This window comes from Grampus griseus (genome assembly GCF_964374135.1).
Source record: "Grampus griseus genome assembly, chromosome: 3".
Lineage (NCBI taxonomy): Eukaryota > Metazoa > Chordata > Mammalia > Artiodactyla > Delphinidae > Grampus > Grampus griseus.
In genome coordinates, this window is record NC_139019.1 from 104893187 (window position 1) to 104914411 (window position 21225).

Here is a 21225-nt window from a genome sequence, read left to right on the forward strand (position 1 = left end):
TTTCATTTCTTTCACAAGGTACAAAGTTGAGATACAAAAGTATAGGTATTGAGATTCCTTCCTCTTGTCCTTGCTCTTCAGTTCTACGCTGTTTCTTGTTTTATCCACTGCAAGATGTTCAATTCTATGTTCCCTTGTAGTTGAAATTTTTAAAGAGAATTTAAGAGACTAGAAATCAGCCCTTAAGGGGATTATAATCAGCATATATCAATATATTAGTGAAAATCAGGAAAAATTTTTATACAGTTTATGCTGGTTAAACAAATGTAAATGATCCCTCCTCCCCCAATTAAAAACCCAGTTTCTAGATGTTAGCTGATAATGTCAAGTATTTTGATCCTCAAAAGTATGATCCTAGGCCTAGCATCATAATCATCACCTGGGAACTTGTTAAAAATGCACGCTTGAGGAAGGGTGGTAGGAGAAAGGTGGTCATAAGGTACAGACTTCCAGTTACGGGAGAAATAAGTACTGAGGATATGATGTATAGGATGGTGACTGTAGTTAACGCTATTGTATGCTATATGAAAGTTGTTAAGAGAGTAGATCTTAAGAGGTCTTGTCATAAAGAAAAAGGTTTTTTTTTTTTGCTTCTTTTTATTGTATCTAAATATGGGGTGATTATCATGGTAATCATTTCACAATAAATGTAAGTGAAGCCATTGTGGTGTACATCTTAAACTTAAATAGTGATATATGTCAGTTTTATCTCAAAAGTGGAAAAAAAGGATTTGTGCATTGCCCATTTAGTCTTAAAAAAAAAGTACTCTTGGGCCCTAACCTAAGGCTATGGGATTAGGATCTGCAACTTTAGAAGCTCCCCAGATGCTTCATGTGCACATCGCACTTGAGAAACACAGTTCTGAGGACCATAGTGGTTTATCTACTATCTCTCTTTAAAACATAGTAGAATACTGATAGTGCAGTGTACCCTGTGGAAGTGAAGACAGAGCAGGCTCCCCAGCAAAATTTCTCAGAAACTATTTTATAAGTATTGTGCTCTTTCTCTTGGAACCATCTGTGAGTTTCCAATTCATTGGCCTTAGGTGGAGCATGAAAAGTGGTTTTGTTAAAAAAAAAAAAAAAAATGCATCTCAGGCGATTGTAATATATAGCACATTTGGGAATCACTGCATGGATCCTTTCTACATATGGGTATACTCCTCTGGACTATACTTACCACCCTAAAGCCAAAAAACTATCATTCTTGGATATCAGGCAGTGGGTTTATTTTTTCATTCCTGTGTAGGTGAATAAATGATTGCCATGGAGCAGATGTAGGCTGGGTCAAGTACAAGTGATGTAACAGTGGTTGATGCTCTCTCCTGGACTGGATGTTATTTGATATATATTGGTACTAACTTATTCACACATAAATGAAGTTTCCAGGAATACTCTTCTGCAGATTAATTTAACAATTCTTTTCTGATAGGGTTGAAGCCTTAATATATGCAGTATTCTCTCTCTTTCTTGTAATTGTAAGGAATTTTATTACTGTAAAAAGATAAAATAACATTTCTATTTTAGCACTAATCTTATTAACCTAAAGTGACACTGAATATAGAACTGACACTTAGGCCCTCTGACACTGAGCTCTGTTAGATAGAGTCATTAGCTTTAAGACTTAGATTGTATTTAAACAACAAAATGAGCTTAGTGTGGACATTGTAAATCAAGTCCATGCGTGCAATATTGTTTTGTGTTTTTTTTGTAGCCTTGTAACTTCATACATTTGGCAGCATAGCCGTGTTTCTCAGGGTCTGTCATAATCTCTATGAGAAGTAACCTGAGAGACTTTGAAATGTCACTTATGACATAACTACTTCCAGTGATGTTTTTTAATGTATTAAAATATCGATTTCTTTTTTCCTTAGGCTCAAAGTCTAACTCCCCAGGACTACAGTCTGAGGTGGTCGGGCCTTTTGGTGACAGTGGGCGAAGTCCTGGAGAAGAGCTTACTCAATGTCAGCCGGACTGATTGGCATATGACTTTCACTGGCATGTCTCGTCGGCAGATGATCTACAGTGCAGCCAAAGCAGTAGCAGGCATGTATAAACAGCGCCTGTCCCCCGGGACCATGTGAGAAGGCTGGCCTGGGATACTGACACTTGCTAACTTTGAGCTGCTGGTGGAGAAGAGACAGTCCCTTCTTAAACTGGACAACTTCAGTCAGTCCAGCTGTTTTGATCATTTTCCTGTGGGCTGCAGTTTTTTTCTTAGAAAGGCATGGTGTCATTCCAGTAGATGAAAAGAAACAGATCCTTTTTCTGATTATATAATTGCACGTACCATAGTTCTCAAAAAATATATAAATATTTTTATAGGACAGTTTGATACACCAGATTTATAAGGTGCAAATTCATGTGCTAAGATATTTAACTTAATGATATGTACTTGATTATTTTGTTTTTTAAGAAATAGTTGACTAAAGAACATGTTTACTGAACACTGTTTAAAAGCATTGTTTCTTTTAATTCATGATTAATCTCTTCCCTGTCCATCTTGGAAGCTTTTCGTGTGTCCATGTGATCACAGGTCTGATGCTAAGCCGTGTGCTCAACAAGAGACTCTAACACACCTACTTGTAGGGAGATGGTGCACTTGTCTATGCATATTTTTAACATAGGCCAGAATAACAGAATCGATCATTTTCTTTTTGGTTATCATGTTATACACATAGCCTGAAAAATTCTTTTTTTTTTTTAATGTTTCAGCATTTCACATTCATACTGTACGATGAACACTGGGATAATGCATTTTATTTTTTTCATTGCTCTATGACAACTAAGGGGCAAGTGAGTCAAGCATATTTAAATTAGAAGCATTTGGGTTTTTTTGCATAATGGTATTCAGTGCTTCCAAGTAACTCTGACAACAGCCATTATTTCTGCTTTAATTCATTTCTCTAACTGTAATAGAGAAATTTTTGAGAGGAAATTACTTTCTTGTTTATGGGATCATATGACTTACTTTAAGGTTACTTATTTAGTTTGCCTTAAACACAGCTTTTCTAACTTCGTGCCATTCTGCCTTTACTTTTTATGGAAGTTTTCCAAGAAACTATTTTATAGTGAACCTGGTTTATTTAGTCCATTATGTTTGTATTTAATGAAAGCTTCTTTTTCCCCCAGATAATATATTTTACCATTTTGGGATTTATACAAATCAAAAATAGTTCATCATATACTTTTGAACTCTATATATGAAAGTTCAAATAACTTTTTGAAGATAGTTTCTTATATAAACATAATTTAATTTTTATTTACTCTTCTATATAATTCTTTAGATGTAAAAGAATCAGCACAATCTTATAAAATCTTTTAAGGTATTGAAGCTGTTATCCTGTGCTGTCATTTCATGTAATGTTTGCTTTGTATTAATATTTCAAGTACTTGTTTGATTTCTATTTTTTTTACCTGAGGATGAGAAGATTAAGTACTAATTTTCCATCTGTGTTATGTGTTAATTTCTATGCACTGTATAGTTGTCATTCAGTCTTCTGTGTCATTAAAAGTAATGAGAGAAAGAAGAGAGATGTAGGCATCAGTGCATGACTGACTCCACAGTCAACTTTCCCAGCCTCTTGTTTACTTTTTCATTCTTGGATTTCCCTCTTGTACAAGGGGCAAGAAAAGTAACTCATTACCTCTCACACACCAGGGCAGCGTGAGCCAGGAGGTCTTTTACTGTTGGTATTTTGTATGAGATATGCTGGTCATCAACCTAAGGCCACGGCTGCCTTCACCAATCATCCAGCTGCCCTGTCCTTTTCTTGCTTGTTTCCTTATAATTCTTGCACTAGCATTTTTTGGGAGAGTTGAGCTGGGGAGTTTTACCCTCAAGCATCTTGGGACAACCTATCTTTAACACAGTTTTTTGCCACTACTATTTTGGTCATGTTTGTGTTTTCTTTTCTTTTGAAGTGCTCCCAGAACTACTTACTGAATTTGATAAGTTGTATACTTTTTTTTTTTTTTGGCGGTACGCGGGCCCCTCACCTCTGTGGCCTCTCCCGTTGCGGAGCACAGGCTCCGGATGCGCAAGCCTCAGCGGCCATGGCCCACGGGCCCAGCTGCTCCGTGGCACGTGGGATCCTCCCAGACCGGGGCACGAACCCGTGTCCCCTGCGTCAGCAGGCAGACTCTCAGCCACTGCACCACCAGGGAAGCTCAGTTTGTATACTTTTTAATTAAGTGTTGTGAAAGAGAACAGGAAGAAATGCAGGAAGAGTAATTTTACATCAGCCTCAATTGACAGAAGGTACTCAGATCAATATCGTCTTGTTATTAAGTTTATCAGGTAACCCTGGACTTAGAGCTGGGCCCCAGACTTCTGGGTGGAAAAGTTTGAGCTAATACCTGTAGTTTTCTCCTCTGAATTTCTTATTATTACTTCCCCATTCTTTGTTCTTTCTCTCAAGGATTAATGAGGTAGAAAATTGAGATGAATGGATATAGACAAAATGGAAGTATGATAAATATAAGTAGATAACAGTACAGATGAAAGTGTATTATATACATTAATTCAAGTTATGCAAATTAGTAATATACTCAGGGTCAGCTAAATTAATTTAAGATGTTGTTGAATTTATTTTGTTCCTTGGCTAGAAAAAATTGTAAACAGGAATTTGTGTTCTGTGAAGCCAAATTGGTAATATTCTGTGTTCTAAAAGATGTTAGGTTATACATAAATTAAGAAACTTAGATTTTTACTCCCAGAATATGGTATTGTTTTTTAAGATACTATGCAGGATGATGTATTGGATAAAGCCAATTTTGTACGTATGTACATATGTCATAAATAAAAAATACCTCGACTTATATCCCAAGTGATTTTTTTTAATGCTAATCATATTCATATTATATTAGAAGGACCCATATTCCTTTTTGTCGCAACTGGCTACTGGATGCCAAGAATTATGTAATAGCAGCTTCAAACATCATCTTTCAAGTGGAACTGTACCATTCAAATACAGTTGACCCTTGAACAATGAGGGTTTAGGGGAGCTGACCCTCTGTACAGTCTCAAGTCCACGTACAACTTTACAGTTAGCCCTCCATATCCATAATTCCACATCAGAGATCATCGAACCACTGATTATGTAATACTGTTCTGTTTATTTATTGAAAAACAATCTGTGTATAAGTGGACCTGCACAGTGCAAACCTGTGTTGTTCAAGGGTCGACTGTGTACCAGAGTTTAACTTCAAGGTTAAAGAACTCAGAATATTTGGGGGAGAGGATACATTGGCAGTAATAGGCAGGAAGTTAAGGCCTGTGTTCATAAGGAAACCTCTCCAGTGGGGAGTTTAATTTACCCTTGACCTGCAGGAGTATCTTTTCTTGTAAAAAAAAAAAAAAAATATATATATATATATATATATATATATATATATATATATATTTACTCATTACTCTTTGCTATCCTGAGCCTATGATCTCCAGACGAGGGATTTCTCTTTTGTTTTGGTGGGGGAAGGGATACATGCCAAAAGACAGTAGGATATTGATTTGGGGATTTATTTGCCAAAAGACAAACTATTAATAGTTTTCAATAGACAAGAAAAACGCAGTTTAGGGCTCAGGAAAAGCCCTGTTAAATTTATACTTTGTTTCAGAATTAACTGGAAGAGGGGAAAAAATGGCAACAGAAACAAAATTGGAAAAGGTCATTATCAAGGAAATTAAAAAATTTAAGGATGAAGGAAATCTTTGGAACTATCCATAAAGTGAACTCATTTTAAGGATTTAAAGCAGTAAGAAAGGGAAGAGAAGCTAACATTTATGTGATAAGTACCTATTGTTAGTTAGGCAATGGAGTAGGCACTTATTTTTATAGATGACATAACCAAATCAGATTAAGCTGCTTATCCAGGATCATCCCAGCAAACAAGTTACAGAGATAGAAGTCAAATGGAATGTGTAACTTGGTAAACCATATTCTCTTCCGAAACGTCCTGAATATTTGCTTCAGGAAGTTATGGGTAAATCACTTATAATTATTTTTTGAATTTAACTGAATTCAAATAGTGGCATGAGGACTTTGCCCTAGTATACTTTTAATTTTACAATATTATGTTCAAGGGAAACTATTTTATGCCTTGCTTTTCATTTTAGTGTGAGAGGGCTGCTTTGGCTTTGCTGCTGGTATGAAAATATATTTGTGATAACTGGTTATTCTAACTCCCAAAATTGAGAAACCATAAACTAGGTTTACCTTCTAGTATTTTTAGGATAAAAGCCAGAGATGTCATTATTGTTAAGCTAGTTTTCAAGCAAGGTACTGACCACATACGTTTTTAAATACTGTAAAAATACTTATGGCTGCTTCAGGGACCACACTTTGAAAACCACTGCTGTAATACAAATCCTGACTCATTCTGCATATACTAAGGTATTTTAGAGAGAGTGATGTCACCAAGGTAGCAACATAGGTTGTTCCTGACTTTGCTCCCTCTCACAAGAAGGCCAGCTAACAACTATTCATGGACAAGCTGCCACTGAGGGAATTCCAGGCCATGGAGATGAGGCTTAAGCATCTCCCAGTGCCACAGAGACCAAGACAGACCACATTAGATGGTTAAGAGGAGTGGATACACACTGACTGCACTGTCCCCCCCCCCGCCCCCCTCCCCCCAGCAGGCTGGAGCAGCACCTTGCTGTGAGCCTGTCGTGGAAAAAAAAGAGGCCAGGTGACACCCAGCACTGTGGGTTGCTTTGTGGGAGCTGCTATTCTGGTCTCCAATGGAGGGTGCAGGAGAATCTTCAGGGGTTGACCACTGGGAATCTGACTGTGATGGAGAAGGCGGAGAGGCTTAAAATCACCAGCATTCAGATCTTGAGAGATTGAGTTCATACCTGCAGTGCCCAAGTGCCAAGAGCAGCTTTGCTTATCTGCAGAACCAAGTCAGTGGAGCAATGTGACCAGGAACTTGGCAGGTACATGTCTATCTGATTCAGGCCCTCAAATGAAGAGCCTCAGTAGTTGTGGAACCTGTTCTGCCCCAATCCAGGCAGGGGGGCTTAGCCACAGGCCAGCTGGCAGGTTGGGTGTAGCTCTTGGCCCTGCCTAACCAGAAAGGCTGGCATGAATGCCTGGAAGCTGCACAGCCCAGCAGCACAAGTAGAGGATCAGTAGGCAGAGTTGATAGTCTGTAGAGCAATCCAGTGGCCCTGTTCAGCCAGAGAACTTGGGGCACAGGATGACTTGAGTCAAGACCGCAAAGAGCCTTACTGGCCTTGCGGTTGGGTCTCCCACTGTGCCCCAACAGGGGAACATTTGCAGCCCCACCAATTCCTGAATACAGCCTTCAGCCTACCCATAGGGAACCTAACTAGAGCACACGGAAGCTGTAGAGCCCATCCAACAGCCATGCTTGCTGTAGAGCTTGACACAGCACATCCCATGGTTTTTGCAGAATAAAACCATTGGCCCCACCTGACCAGGGAATTCAGTACATAGTCACCTGATTCGGGTCTCCGGAAAACAAGCTGTGCAGGCCCTGAGATCAGTCCTGCTATCCTGCCGGAGCAGGGAAGCTAATTCATAGGTCCACCTTTGCTGTGTATAGTACACAATCCTGACTGCCTAGTAAGCCTGACCAGAGAACTCAGGTAACTGCAGAGCCCATCCTCTAGCCTCACTTGAGCAGAGAATCAAGCCAGCAGTTTTATGCAACTGTTTTCAGCCAGTGGCACCCACCCCTTGAACCTCAGAACTTGGCAGCGGTCACACCCAAAAATATACCAAGATAGCAAGCACCACCTGCCCAAGAATATCACCAGCAGACATGCCCAGCAGCCCAGACTGAGCTGACCGGTGATTAACTTTTCTCTGACAGTGGGAACCTGTAAAGTCTGGAACAGAGGACCGCTTACTCAAATGCACAGATTCTAATGTAAGGAATCAAGGATCACATAAAAGGAGGTAAACATGACACCACCAAAGGAAACTAATACAGATCCAAAAGTTAACCCTAAAGAAATGAAGATCTAGGAACAATCAGACAAATAATTCAAATTAACCCTCAAAGCAGTTCAGTGAACTACAAAAACACACAGACAGCTAAACCAAGTTAGGAAAACAATGCATGAACAAATAAGTTCAACAAAGACATGAAAACCACTAAAAACAATCCAGGGCTTCCCTGGTGGTGCAGTGGCTAAGAATCCGCCTGCCAATGCAGAGGACATGGGTTTGACCCCTGGTCTGGGAAGATCCCACATGCCGCGGAGCAATTAAGCCCACACACCACAACTACTGAGCCTGTGCTCTAGAGTCCACGAGCCACAATTGCTGAAGCCTGTGCACCTAGAGGCCATGCTCCACAACAAGAGAAGCCACTGTAATGAGAAGCCTGCACACCTCAACAAAGAGTAGCCCCCACTCAATGCAACTAAAGAAAGCCCACGTGCAGCAACGAAGACCCAAGGCAGCCAAACATAAATAGATAAATTTTTTTTAAAATCCAGAAATCTTAGAGCAGGAAAATACTATAACTGAACTGAGCAATTAAATTGAGAGGTTCATAAGCAGACTTGACCACGCAGAATAATCAGTGATCTAGAAGGCAAGACATTGAAATTATTGAGTTGGGAGGGGGGAAGGAATGAAAAAGACCTTCAGGAATTATGGGACACCATCAAAAGAAACAATATCTGCATGATGGCAGAAGGAAATTTCAGAAGGAAAAGAGAAAGGGACAGGAATTATATTTAAAGCAGTAATGGTCAAAAACTTCCCAAACCTGGGGAGAGAAATGGACATCCAGATCTGTGAGTCACAAAGGACCTCAAAGAGGTTGAACCTGAATAAGGCTACACTACAACACATTATCATTAAATTGGCAGAAATTAAAGAAAATTTTGAGAATGGCAAGAGAAAGAGAGAAGTTACATACAAGGGAATCCCCATAAGGTAACAGGCAGATTTCTCAACAGAAAAATTTCAGGCCTAGAGAGAATGGGATGGTATGTTTAAAATACTGAAATCAAAAACCTGATCAACCTAGAATTCTATACCTGATAAAACTGTCCTTCAGAAATGAAGAAGATAAAGACTTTCCCAAACAAACATAAGTGGAGGGAGTTTGTCACCACTAGACCTGCTTACAAGAAATGCTAAAGGGAGTTCCCTGAACGGAAGTAAAATGCGGCCAATTAACGTCATAAAACAATAAGAAGGTAGTGTAAAACTAACTGAAATGGTAAGTATATAGTCAAAGAGTTAGATTCTGTAACAATGAAAAGGAGGTGCTTAATGCACTTAAACTCTAGTTTAAAAGTTAGAAGTTAAAATAACTCAATAATCATAACTCAAATAACAATTACTACAATAATTTGTTAGTATTAACAGAAGAGAAAAAATATGTAAACTGTAACATCAACAACCTAAAGTGTGGAGGGGAGGAGAAAGTGTAAAGTTTAGGAGTGCTATTAAAGTTAAGTTGTTACCAGTTTAAAATAAGCTGTTATAATTTTAAGATATTTTATGTAAGACTCATTGTAACCAAAAGGGAGAAACCTATAGTAACTGCACAAAAGAACATGATAAAGAGGTCAAGCATACGGATTCCAAAAGACATCAGAAAAAAACAGTCAACAGGATAAGAAACCAGGAATGAGTCTACACCACAGCAAGAAGAAATGAAGGAAATGGCAATAATAAGTCCTTTCCAATCAATAATGACTTTAAACATACGTGGATTAAATTCTCCAATCAAAAGACATTAAATAGCTGAATGGATAAAAAACTTGGAAAAATGATATGCTGCCAATAAGAGATTTATATTTGCTTTAAAGACACACGGAGACTGTGAGGGAAGAGATGGAAAAAGATATTTCAAGCAAATGGTAGCCAAAAAAAACCCCCCAAAAGAATACAACAGCAGGAATAGCTATACATCAGCAGCTCTACTGGTGAATGTTACCTAACATTTAAAGAAGACTCAATGCCAGTTCTAACTGAACTCTTCCAAAAAATCTTACAATGAACGCTACCAAACTAATATTGTGAGACCAGCATTACACTGATACCAAAGCCAGACGGATGCTACCAGAAATGTACAGGCCAACATCCCCGATGGATATAGCTGAAAATTGCTTAATTAAATATGAGCAAACTGAATTCAGCAGCACGTTAAAAGGGTCGTTCACCATGATCCATTGGGATTTATCCCTGGGATGCAAGGACCGTTCAGCATACACAAAAATAAGTCAATATGCTATATTACATTAATAGAATGGAAGGGGAAAAAAAGCACATGATCTAAAAAAACTGACAAAATCCAACAACTGTTCATGATTTAAAAAAAACTGGAAAACTAAAAAAAAAAAACCTCTGGAAAATTCAGTATAGAAGGAACACACTTCAACATAAAGGCCATATGTGACAAGTCCATATGTAATATCATACACAGCGGTGAAAGGATGAAAGCTTTTCTTCTAAAATCAAGCACAAGAAAAGGATGTTTCCTCACCACTTGTATTTAACACAGTATTGGAAGTCCTAGTCAGAGAAATAAGGCTATAGACAGAAGTAAAAGGCCTTGGAATTGGAAAGAAGGACAACTGTCTCTATTTGTAGATGACAGTATTTTATATAGAGAAAGTCTGAAAAATTCTTCGATCTAATCATCCACCTGAGTTAAATGGCAGGACACAAAATTAACAAACAAAATTCAGTAATGTGTCCATGCACTAACAATGATGATCCGAAGAAGAAATGGAGAAAATGATTCCGTTCACAACAGCACCCCTATGTTCACAGCAGCATGATTCATAATAGCCAAGACGGAACAACGGAAGCATCCACGGACGGGTGAATGCGTAAAGATGTGGCGTATATACCAATGGAACTTTACTCCATTTAAAAGGAAGAAAAATCTTGCCATTTCCAACAACATGGATGGACCTTGTGGGCATTATGCTAAATTATACAAGTCAGAGAAAGAGAAATACTGTGTGATCTCACTTATACATGGAACCACAGAACAACAATGGCAACTGCCAAACTCCTCATAGAAAAGGAGATGAGATTTGTGGTAACCACAGACGGGGGTTAGGGGAAGGGGGAGCTTGATCAAAGTGGTCAAAAGGGACAAACTTCTGGTTATAAGATAAATAGGTACTAGGGATACACTGTACAGGAAGGAGACTATAGTTAACACATTTGGGTGATATATATAAAACTTGTTAAGAAAAGTATATCCTAAAGAGTTATCATAAGAAAAAAATAGTATATGTTTTTCTTTTTTGCTTCCTCTTCTTAATTGTGTCTTAATGAGATGAGGGATGCTAACTAAATTTACTGTTGTGTTCATTTCACAATATAGGTAAGTCCAACCATTGTAATGGTGTATACCTTAAATGTGCATAGTGGTGTATGTCAATTTTACCTCAATAAAACTGGAAAAAAAATTAACAAGTGTTGGCCAGGAGGTGGAGAGAAGGAACACCTGTGCACTGTTGATGGTAATGCAAATTGCTGTAAGGCCCTGTGGCAAACACTGTCGAGGTTCCCCCCAAGTTTAAAAATAGAACTACCTCCTGATCATAAATGGGAGTTTAATACCCCATTCTCAACAATGCTTAGGTCATCCAGACAGTGAGTCAATAAGCAAAGAGAGCATCTGAACAACACTAGAGACCAAAGTTACCTAGGAGACATGTATAGAACATTCTATCCAACAGCATCAGAATACACATCCTTCTCAAGCGATCATGACACATTTTGGGGGATAGATCATGTGTGAGACCACATTAGCAAATTTAAGAAGAAATAAATCACACCAGCTATCTTCTCTGACTACCATGGTATGAAGCTAGAGATCAATAGCTGGAAGAAAATGGGAAAATTCACAAATGCATAGATATGAACACTCTTCTGAGCAACCAATGGATCAAAGAAGAAATTAAAGGAGAAATAAATGTCTAGAGACAAATGGAAATAGGAACAGAACATACCAAAATTTATGAGATAAAGCAAAAGCAGATTGAACAGAGAATTTTAGAGCAATATGTGCCTACTTTAAGAACAAAAGATCTCAAAAAAACACCCTAACTTCTGCCTTAAGGAAGTAGAAAAAGTAGTATAAACTGAGCCCAAAATTAGCACGAGGAAGGACATAATAAAGATTACAGCAGAAATAAGTGAAATAGAGAATGAGAAAACAATAGAAAGAATAAACAAAGAGTTCGCTCTTTGAAAAGATAAGCAAAATTGACAAACCATTAGCTAGACTAACAAAGGAAAAAAGAGAGAGGATCCAAATCAACACAATTAGAAATGAAAAATGAGACATTACAACTGATACCACAAAAATACAAAGGAACCTAACAGGCTACTATGAGCCACTGTATACCAACAAACTGGCCATCTGGAAGAAAAGAAGAAATTCGTAGAAACATACAACCTACCAAGACAGAATCATGAAGAAACAGAACATCTAAACAGACCAGGAAGCAGACTGAATCAGCAATGAAGAACCTCTGAATGAAGAAAAGCCCAGGACCAGAAGTCTTTACTGGCGAATGTTACCTAACATTGAAAGAAGACGCAATGCCAATTCTCCTCAAACTCTTCCAAAAGATCTTAGAAGGAACACTACCAATCTCATGTTTTTAGGCCAGCATTACCCCGATACCAAAGCCAGACAGGGATGCTACCAGAAATGTACAAGCCAATATCCCCAATGAATATAGGTACAAAAATGCTTTCTTAAATACTAGCAAACTGACTTCATCAGCACATTAAAAGGATCATTCTCCATGATCCATTGGGATTTATCCCTGGGATGCTAGGATGGTTCACCATACACAAAAAGCAATCAATGTGCTACAATACATTAATAAATTGGAAGGGAAAAAAAGCACATGATCATCTAAAAAAACTGACAGAAGTCAACGTCTCTTCATGATTAAAAAAACTGGAAAATTCAATATAGAAGGAACACACGTCAACATAAAGGCCATATATGGCAAGTCCATATGTAATATTATACTCAGTGGTGAAAGTCTGAAAGCTTTTCCTCTAAAACCAGGCACAAGAAAAGAATGCTCCCTCACCACTTGTATTTAACATAGTATTGGGAGTCCTAGCCAGAGAAAAAAGGGTACAGAAAGAAATAAAAGTCCTCGGAATTGGAAAGGAAGAACAAGTCTTTATTTGCAGGTGACAGTATTTTACATATAGAAAATTCAAAAAATTCTTAGATCTAATCATCCACCTGAATTAAGTGGCAGGACCCAAAATTAACATACAAAATTCAATAATGTGTCCATGCACTAACAATGATTATCTGAAAAAGAAATGAAAAATATTATTCTGTTTACAATAGCACCCCCATGTTCATAGAAGTATTATTTATAATAGCCAAGACATGGAACTGAAACATCCATGGATGAATGAATGGATAAAGAAGATGTGGTGTATATACGCAAATGGAAAAGTATTCTATTGAAATAGAAGGAAACTCTTCCCATTTGCAGCAACATGCATGGACCTTGAGGATATTAGGCTAAATAATACAAGTCAGAGAAATAGAAATACTGTATGATCTCACTTATATATGGAACCACAAAACTACCATCACCACCATCACAACAGCAATAGTAACCACCAAACTCCTCATAGATAAAGAGATGTGATTTGTGGTTACCAAAGACAGGGGGTTGAGTGAAGGGGGAACTGGATCTAAGTGGTCAAAAGTGACAAACTTCCATTATAAGGTAAATATGTACTAGGGATATGATGTCCAGGAGTGTGATTATAGTTAACACTGTATATATATACCATATATATATATATATATATATATATATATATCTTGTTCAGAAATTATATCCTAAAGAGTTGTAATAAGGAAAAAGAAACAGTTTTTTATTCTTTTTTGCTTCCTCTTTTTATTGTTTCTTAATGAGATGAGGGATGCTAACTAAATTTACTGTGGTGTTCATTTCACAATATAGGTAAGTCAAACCACTGTAGTAGTGTACACCTTAAATGTATATAGTGGTGTGTGTCAGTTATACCTCAATAAAACTGGAAAAAAATTAACAAGTGTTGGCAAGGATGTGGAGAGAAGGGAATCCTTGTGCCCTTTAGATGGAATGCAAATTGCTGTAGGCATTGTGCCAAACAGTATGGAGGTTTCCCCCCGAATTTAAAAATAGAACTATTTCATGGATCCATCTGTTCCACTTCTGAGCATTTATCCAAAGGAAACAAATACACTAACGCGAAATGCTGTCTGCACCCTCACATTCTTCGCATCATTATTTACAATTGCCAAGACATGGAAGCAACCTAAGTGCCCACTGATGAAGAGGAAGTGGTATATATATATACAGTGGAGAATTATCCAGTCATAAAAATGAAATATTTTCATTTGCAACAATACAGATGGACCTCGAGGGTATTATGCTAAGTGAAAGTCAAGTACAGGGAAATACAAATACCTTATATTCTCATTTACATATGGAATCTGAAAAAAAAACTACCCCAAGAAGTCAAACTCATAGATGAGGAGAACTTATTGGTGGTTTCCAGTGTTGGGAGGTGGGAAGCAGGTGAAATGCGTGAAGTAAAAGGTTAAAACTTCCAGTTATAATATGTAAGTACTTGGGACCTAATATACAGCATGATGACTATAGTTCATAATGCTGTACCAGTGCACAATTACTAAGAAAATAGATTTTTGTTCTCACCACAAGAAGAAAATTTAGCTCTGTGGTAATGGATATTAGCTAGACTTATTGTGGTAATCATTTCACAATATACACAAGTTTTTAATCATTATGTTGTACACCTGAAATCATATGTTTATTAAGTGTCAATTATCTATAATATATATGTCAATTATATCTTAATTTAAAAAATGGTGGAGAGAGCTTGATGGAAAGAGAGGGGACTAATAAAGGGTTGGGGAGGCTGAGTTCTGGAAAAAGGACAAAATACAGAATGGTCAGGGAGAACAATGCAATGAACTTTTCCAAATCAGAGCAAGGGTCTCATCTAAGCCAAAGAGAAAAACATTTGCTTAAGTGGAAACCAGTGTAGTACACTCCAGAGATTCCGTTTTTCAATCTCTGTTTGTGATTTTACATTTAGGTGCTATTGCTTATTTCCATGAACCAATAAGACTTCTAGTTTACACAGACCACATGGACCCATTTACCAATTTTGTTTACGCTAATTGTTAAAGAAATGCGGATGGTAGCAGAATAGACTGAACTTAATATTTGTTTTGTTATCTTCAGAAATTTTAGGGGCTGAATTGTGCCCCTCCAAAATCTTATGTTCTTAGAACCTGGAGGCAGAGTTAAGATGGCGGAGGAGTAGGAGGGCGTGGAGTTCATCTCTCTCCACGGATGCATCAGGAATACATCTACAGCTGCAACAGTTCTCACAGAACACCAACTGAACACTAGAAGATGACCTTGGACATTGGAAAGGATTATAAAGATCCCTGGGTAACTGAGTAGGACTGAAAAAAGAAGGGAGAAGGAGGAGGAGAGGAAGCGGGACAGGACGTGCACCCCAGGGCAGGGGAGTTGAAGCAAAGGAGAGATTCCCGAATTCGGGGAAAACCCCTCTCTGATGGGGAAATCGACTGGGACAGAAGGGAAGCATTTGATGCTGTTGGAAGTGGGTGAAGTGGCCGATCTGTGGCAGACGAGACAGAGTGAGAACTACACAGACAGTCCATACCACAGCCCTATATGCCCCGGACTGGGAAGTGTGTTCACAGGTGTGCAAGGGGGCTGGAAACTGGAGCATGGGAATTAGAGAACAGACCCAGGGCGAGAACTGCTATTGGCTGTGGGGAGATGGACTGAGGGGATGGGAGGGAGGAAATCTGCAGCAGGGAAGCAGGGCACTGCTGCTTAGTCACACACAGGGGGAGGAACCATTATTGTAGCCTCTCTCTCCCCACACGCCGGTGCCTGCTGACGGACAATAAAAGAAGCCCTCTCAGGTCTGGCTCTCGTGCGCTGGCTGCAGAGCAATAGAAAAAGCCCCCTCAGGGCTGGCCCTCATGCATCTTCTGGTGGGCACCAGAAAAGGACCTCACTAGGGCCAAATCTCTTGTGCCCGTGACCGCTGGCTTCCCTGCGCATTTGACATTGCCAGGGCTCCTGTGATCCAAGAAATCGTACCACCTCTGTGCCCTGTCCTCAATGGGGCAGACCCAAGAGCTCCAAGGCAGCCTCAGGACCAGACTCCTGTGGGTGGACCACATGCAAAGGTGGGGATAAAACCAAAGCTGAACCCCAGGGAAGGGGCGACTAAGGAAGAGGATCAAAAATCTTTCTATCAGCCCCACAAGCTGCAGATTAATCCCCGCAATCAGCTAGGTAGACCCTGCATCTATGGAATATCTGAGTAGACAATGAGTGTTCCCACAAATGAAAATGGTCTAGCTCAGGTAGCTGTGGACTTTGGGGCAACACACGCAGGAACTGGGCAAGATCAGAGTCTGAGTTGTCCCCACAGGACTCACAGCACATCCAGAGACCAGCCCAGAGGCAGAGGAGGGCCTCTTGGGGAGGCAGAGGTGGGCTGTGGCTCACAGTGTATGCAAGGACACTTACAGCTGAGATCCCAGGGAAACATAAATATTACTAATATTTTTATTATGTTTTGATTCATTCTGTTGTTGGTTCTGGCTTTTTGTTTTTGTCTGTTGTTTGTTGTATTTTTTTTAATTTGGTCTTTTGGAATCTTTGTGTTTTATAACATTTTAAATTTTTATTATTTTATATATTTCTATTTTTACTATGCTTTTCTGTTGTTCTGTGTTCTTTTCCCTTATTTGTTTCTTCTTCTTTAATATATTTTTTATTTTTGTATATTTCCATTCATACTTTGCTTTTCAGTTCTGTGTTTTTTCCCCTTTTTCTAAAAAGTCATTATTTGTTTGTTTTGTCTCTTTGCTTTATTTTTCAGTTGGCACAATGCTTTGGTTTTGTTTTTAGGTTTTGTGTTTTTGTTAGTTTTGATTCTAATTGTTTGATTTTGTTTTGGGGTACTTCTGTTTGTCTGGTTGTTCTCTTGCTTTTTGTTTTACTTGGTTCTGTTTTTGTTTCCTTTGTGTGTGTTTCCTTATTTCTGTCTTTGTTTGATTTTCCTTTTTACCATTTGGGGTTTTGCTGGTCATTTTTTTTTTTTTAATCCCCTTCATTGCTGGGACAAGCGACTTGCGGGGTCTCGGTTCACTGACTGGAAGTAGGCCTGAGGATCTGGGGTGGCAGCACTGAGGCCAGGACACTGGACCACTAGAGAATTCCCAGCCCCAGGGAAGATTAATCACTGAGAGGTCTCACAGAGGCGTCTATCTGAATCCAAGACCCAGCTCCACCCAACTGCCTGCAGCTCCCAGTGCTAGATGCCTCACACCAAACAATAAACAAGACAGCAACACAAAACCACCCATCAACACACAGACTACCTAAAGTCATACTAAGCTCACAGACACCCCAAAACAAACTACCTGACATGGCCCTGCTCATCAGAGGGAAAAGACTCAGCTCCATCCACCAAAATGCAGGAGCCAGTCCCTCCCATCAGGAAGCCTACACAAGCCACTGGATGAACCTCACCACCAGGGGCAGAGAACAGAAGCAAGAGGAATTACGACCCTGCAGCCTAGGGAAAGGAGACCTCAAATACTGTAAATTAGACAAAATGAGAAGAGAGAAAAATATCTTACAGAAAAAGGAGCAAGATAAAAGCCCACAGGAACAAATAAATGAAGAGGGTATAGGCAAACTACCTGAAAAAGAATTCAGAATAATGATAGTAAAGATGATCCAAAATCTCAGAAATGGAGAAAATAAATGTTTAACAAGGACCTAGAAGAACTAAAGAGCAATCAAAGTAATGAACAACACAAAAACTGAAATTAAAAATACACTAGAAGGAATCAATAGCAGAATAACTGAGGTAGAAGAACGGATAAGTGAGCTGGAAAATGGAATGGTGGAAATAACTGCCACAGAGCAGAATAAAGAAAAAAGAATGAAAAGAATTGAGGACAGTCTCAGAGACCTCTGGGACAACATTAAACACACCAACATTTGAATTATAGGGGAGGGGTCCCAGAAGAAGAAAAAATGAAAGGGTCTGAGAAAATATTTGAAAAGATTATAGTCGAAAACTTCCTCAATATGGGAAAGGAAATAGTCAATCAAGTCCAGGAAGTGCAGAGAGTTCCATACAGGATAAACCCAAGGAGAAACTTGCCGAGACATAATAATCAAACTAACAAAAAGTAAACACAAAGAAAAAATATTAAAAGCAGCAAGGGAAAAACAACAAATAACATACAATGGAATCCCCATAAAGTTAACAGCTGACCTTTCAGCAGAAACTCTGCAGGCCAGAAGGGACTGGCAGGACATATTTAAAGTGATGAAAGGGAAAAACCTACAACCAAGATTACTCTACCCAGCAAGGATCTCATTCAGACTTGACAGAGAAATCACAAGCTTTACAGATAAGCAAAAGTTAAGAGAATTCAGCAGCACCAAACCAGCTTTACAACAAATGCTAAGGAACTTCTCTAGGCAGGAAATACAAAAGAAGGAAAAGACCCACAAAAACAAACCCCAAACAATTAAGAAAATGGTAATAGGAACATACATACCGATAATTACCTTAAATGTAAATGGATTAAAGGCTCCAACCAAAAGACACAGACTGGCTGAATGGATACAAAAACAAGACCCATATATATGCTGTCTACAAGAGACCCACCTCAGACCTAGGGACACATACAGACTGAAAGTGAGGGGATGGAAAAAGATATTCCATGCAAATGGAAATCAAAAGAAAGTTGGAGTAGCAATACTCATATCAGACAAAATAGACTTTAAAATAAAGACTATTATAAGAGACAAGGAAGGACACTACATAATGATCAAGGGATCAATCCAAGAAGAAGATATAACAATTGTAAATATTTATGTATCCAACTTAGGAGCACCTCAATACATAAGGCAAATGCTAACAGCCATAAAAGGGGAAATTGATAGTAACACAATAATAGTAGGGGACTTCTACACCCCACCTACACCAATGGACAGATCATCCAAACAGAAAATAAATATGGAAACACAAGCTTTAAATAGCACATTAGACCAGATGGACTTAATTGATATTTATAGGACATTCCACCCAGATACAATAGAATACATGTTCCTCTCATGCACCTGGAACATTCTTCAGGATAGATCACATCTTGGGTCACAAATCAAGCCTCAGTAAATTTAAGAAAACTGAAATTGTATCATGCATCCTTTCCAACTACAACGCTATGAAACTGGACATCAATTACAGGAAAAAAACTGTAAAAAATACAAACACACGGAGGCTAAACAATATGCTACTAAATAACTAAGAGATCATTAAAGACATCAAAGAGAAAATCAAAAAACAGAAACAAATGACAATGAAAACACCATGACCCAAAACCTATGGGATGCAGCAAAAGCAATTCTAAGAGGGAAGTCTGTAGCAATAAAATCCTACTTCAAGAAACAAGAAACATCTCAAATAAACAACCTAACCTTACACCTAAAGCAATTAGAGAAAGAAGAATAAAAAACCCAAAGTTAGCAGAAGGAAAGAAATCATAAAGATCAGATCAGGAATAAATGAAAAACAAATAAAGGAAACAATAGCAAAGATCAATAAAACTAAAAGCTGGTTCTTTGAGAAGATAAACAAAATTGATAGACCATTAGCCAGACTCATCAGGAAAAGAAGGGAGAAGACTCAAATCAACAGAATTAGAAATGATAAAGAAGTAACAACTGACACAGCAGAAATACAAAGGATCATGAGAGACTACTACAAGCAAGTATATGCCAATAAAATGGATACCTTGGAAGAAATGGACAAATCATAGAAAAGTACAATCTTCCAAGACTGAACCAGGAAGAAATAGAAAATATGAACAGACCAATCACAAGCACTGAAATTGAAACTGTGATTAAAAATCTTGCAACAAATAAAAGACCAGGGCCAGATGGCTTCACAGGTGAATTCTATCAAACATTTAGAGAAGAGCTAACACCTGTTCTTCTCAAACTCTTCCAAAACATAGCAGAAGGCGGAACAATCCCAAACTCATTCTACGAGGTCACCATCACCCTGATACCAAAACCAGATAAAGATGTCACAACAAAAAGAAAACTACAGGCCAATATCACTGATGAACATAGATGCAAAAATCCTCAACAAAATAGTAGCAAACAGAATCCAGCAGCTCATTAAAAGGATCATACACCATGATCAAGTGGGGTTCATCCCAGGAATGCAAGGATTCTTCAATATATGCAAATCAATCAATGTGATACACCATATTAACATATTGAAGGATAAAGACCATATAATAATCTCAATAGATGCAGAAAACGCTTTTGACAAAATTCAACACCTACTTATGATAAAAACTTCCCAGAAAGTGGGCATAGAGGGAACCTACCTCAACATAATAAAAGCTATATATGACAAACCCACAGCCAACATCATTCTCAATGGTGAAAAACCAAAAGCATTTCCTCTAAGATCAGGAACAAGACAAGAGTGACTGCTCTCATCACTATTATTCAACGTAGTTTTGGAAGTTTTAGCCACAGCAATAGGAGAAGAAAAAGAAATAAAAAGAACTGAAATCAGAAAAGAAGTATAACTGTCACTGTTTTCAGATGACATGATTCTACACATAGAAAATCCTAAAGATGCCACCAGAAAACTACTAGAGCTAATCAATGAATTTGGTAAAGTAAGCAGGATACAAAATTAATGCACAGAAATCTCTTGCATTCCTATACACTAACAGCAAAAAATCAGAAAGAGAAATTAAGGAAACACTCCCATTTGACATTGCAACAAAATGAATAATACCTAAGACTAAACCTACCTGTGGAGACAAAAGAGCTGTACTCAGAAAACTATAAGACACTGATGAAAGAAATCAAAAACAATACAAACAGATGGAGAGACATACCATGTTCTTGGATTGGAAGAATCAACATTGTGAAAATGACTCTATGACCCAAAGCAACCTACACATTCAGTGCAATCCCTGTCAAACTACCAATGGCATTTTTCACAGAATTAGAACAAAAAAATTTACAATTTGTGTGGAAACACAAAAGACCCCAAAGAGCCAAAGCAATCTTGAGAAAGAAAACCGGACTGGAGGAATCAGGCTCTC

The 21225-nt window shown here is 38.3% G+C and overlaps 1 protein-coding gene and 1 long non-coding RNA gene across 3 annotated transcripts in view; one reads left to right on the forward strand and one right to left on the reverse strand.

Annotated features, from left to right (window-relative positions):
• The window catches only part of PRRC1 (proline rich coiled-coil 1), a 43572-nt gene extending 38749 nt beyond the window's left edge, over nucleotides 1-4823 (forward strand). For both annotated transcript variants that reach the window (XM_082650766.1, XM_082650767.1), the window contains one exon: nucleotides 1875-4823. In XM_082650766.1, coding sequence (XP_082506892.1) covers nucleotides 1875-2084 — 210 coding nt within the window. In that variant the 3' untranslated portion in view covers nucleotides 2085-4823. The remainder of the gene's footprint in view (nucleotides 1-1874) is intronic.
• The window catches only part of LOC309820174, a 36330-nt gene that overhangs the window by 7390 nt on the left and 7715 nt on the right, over nucleotides 1-21225 (reverse strand). The gene's annotated exons all lie outside the window — the stretch shown is intronic.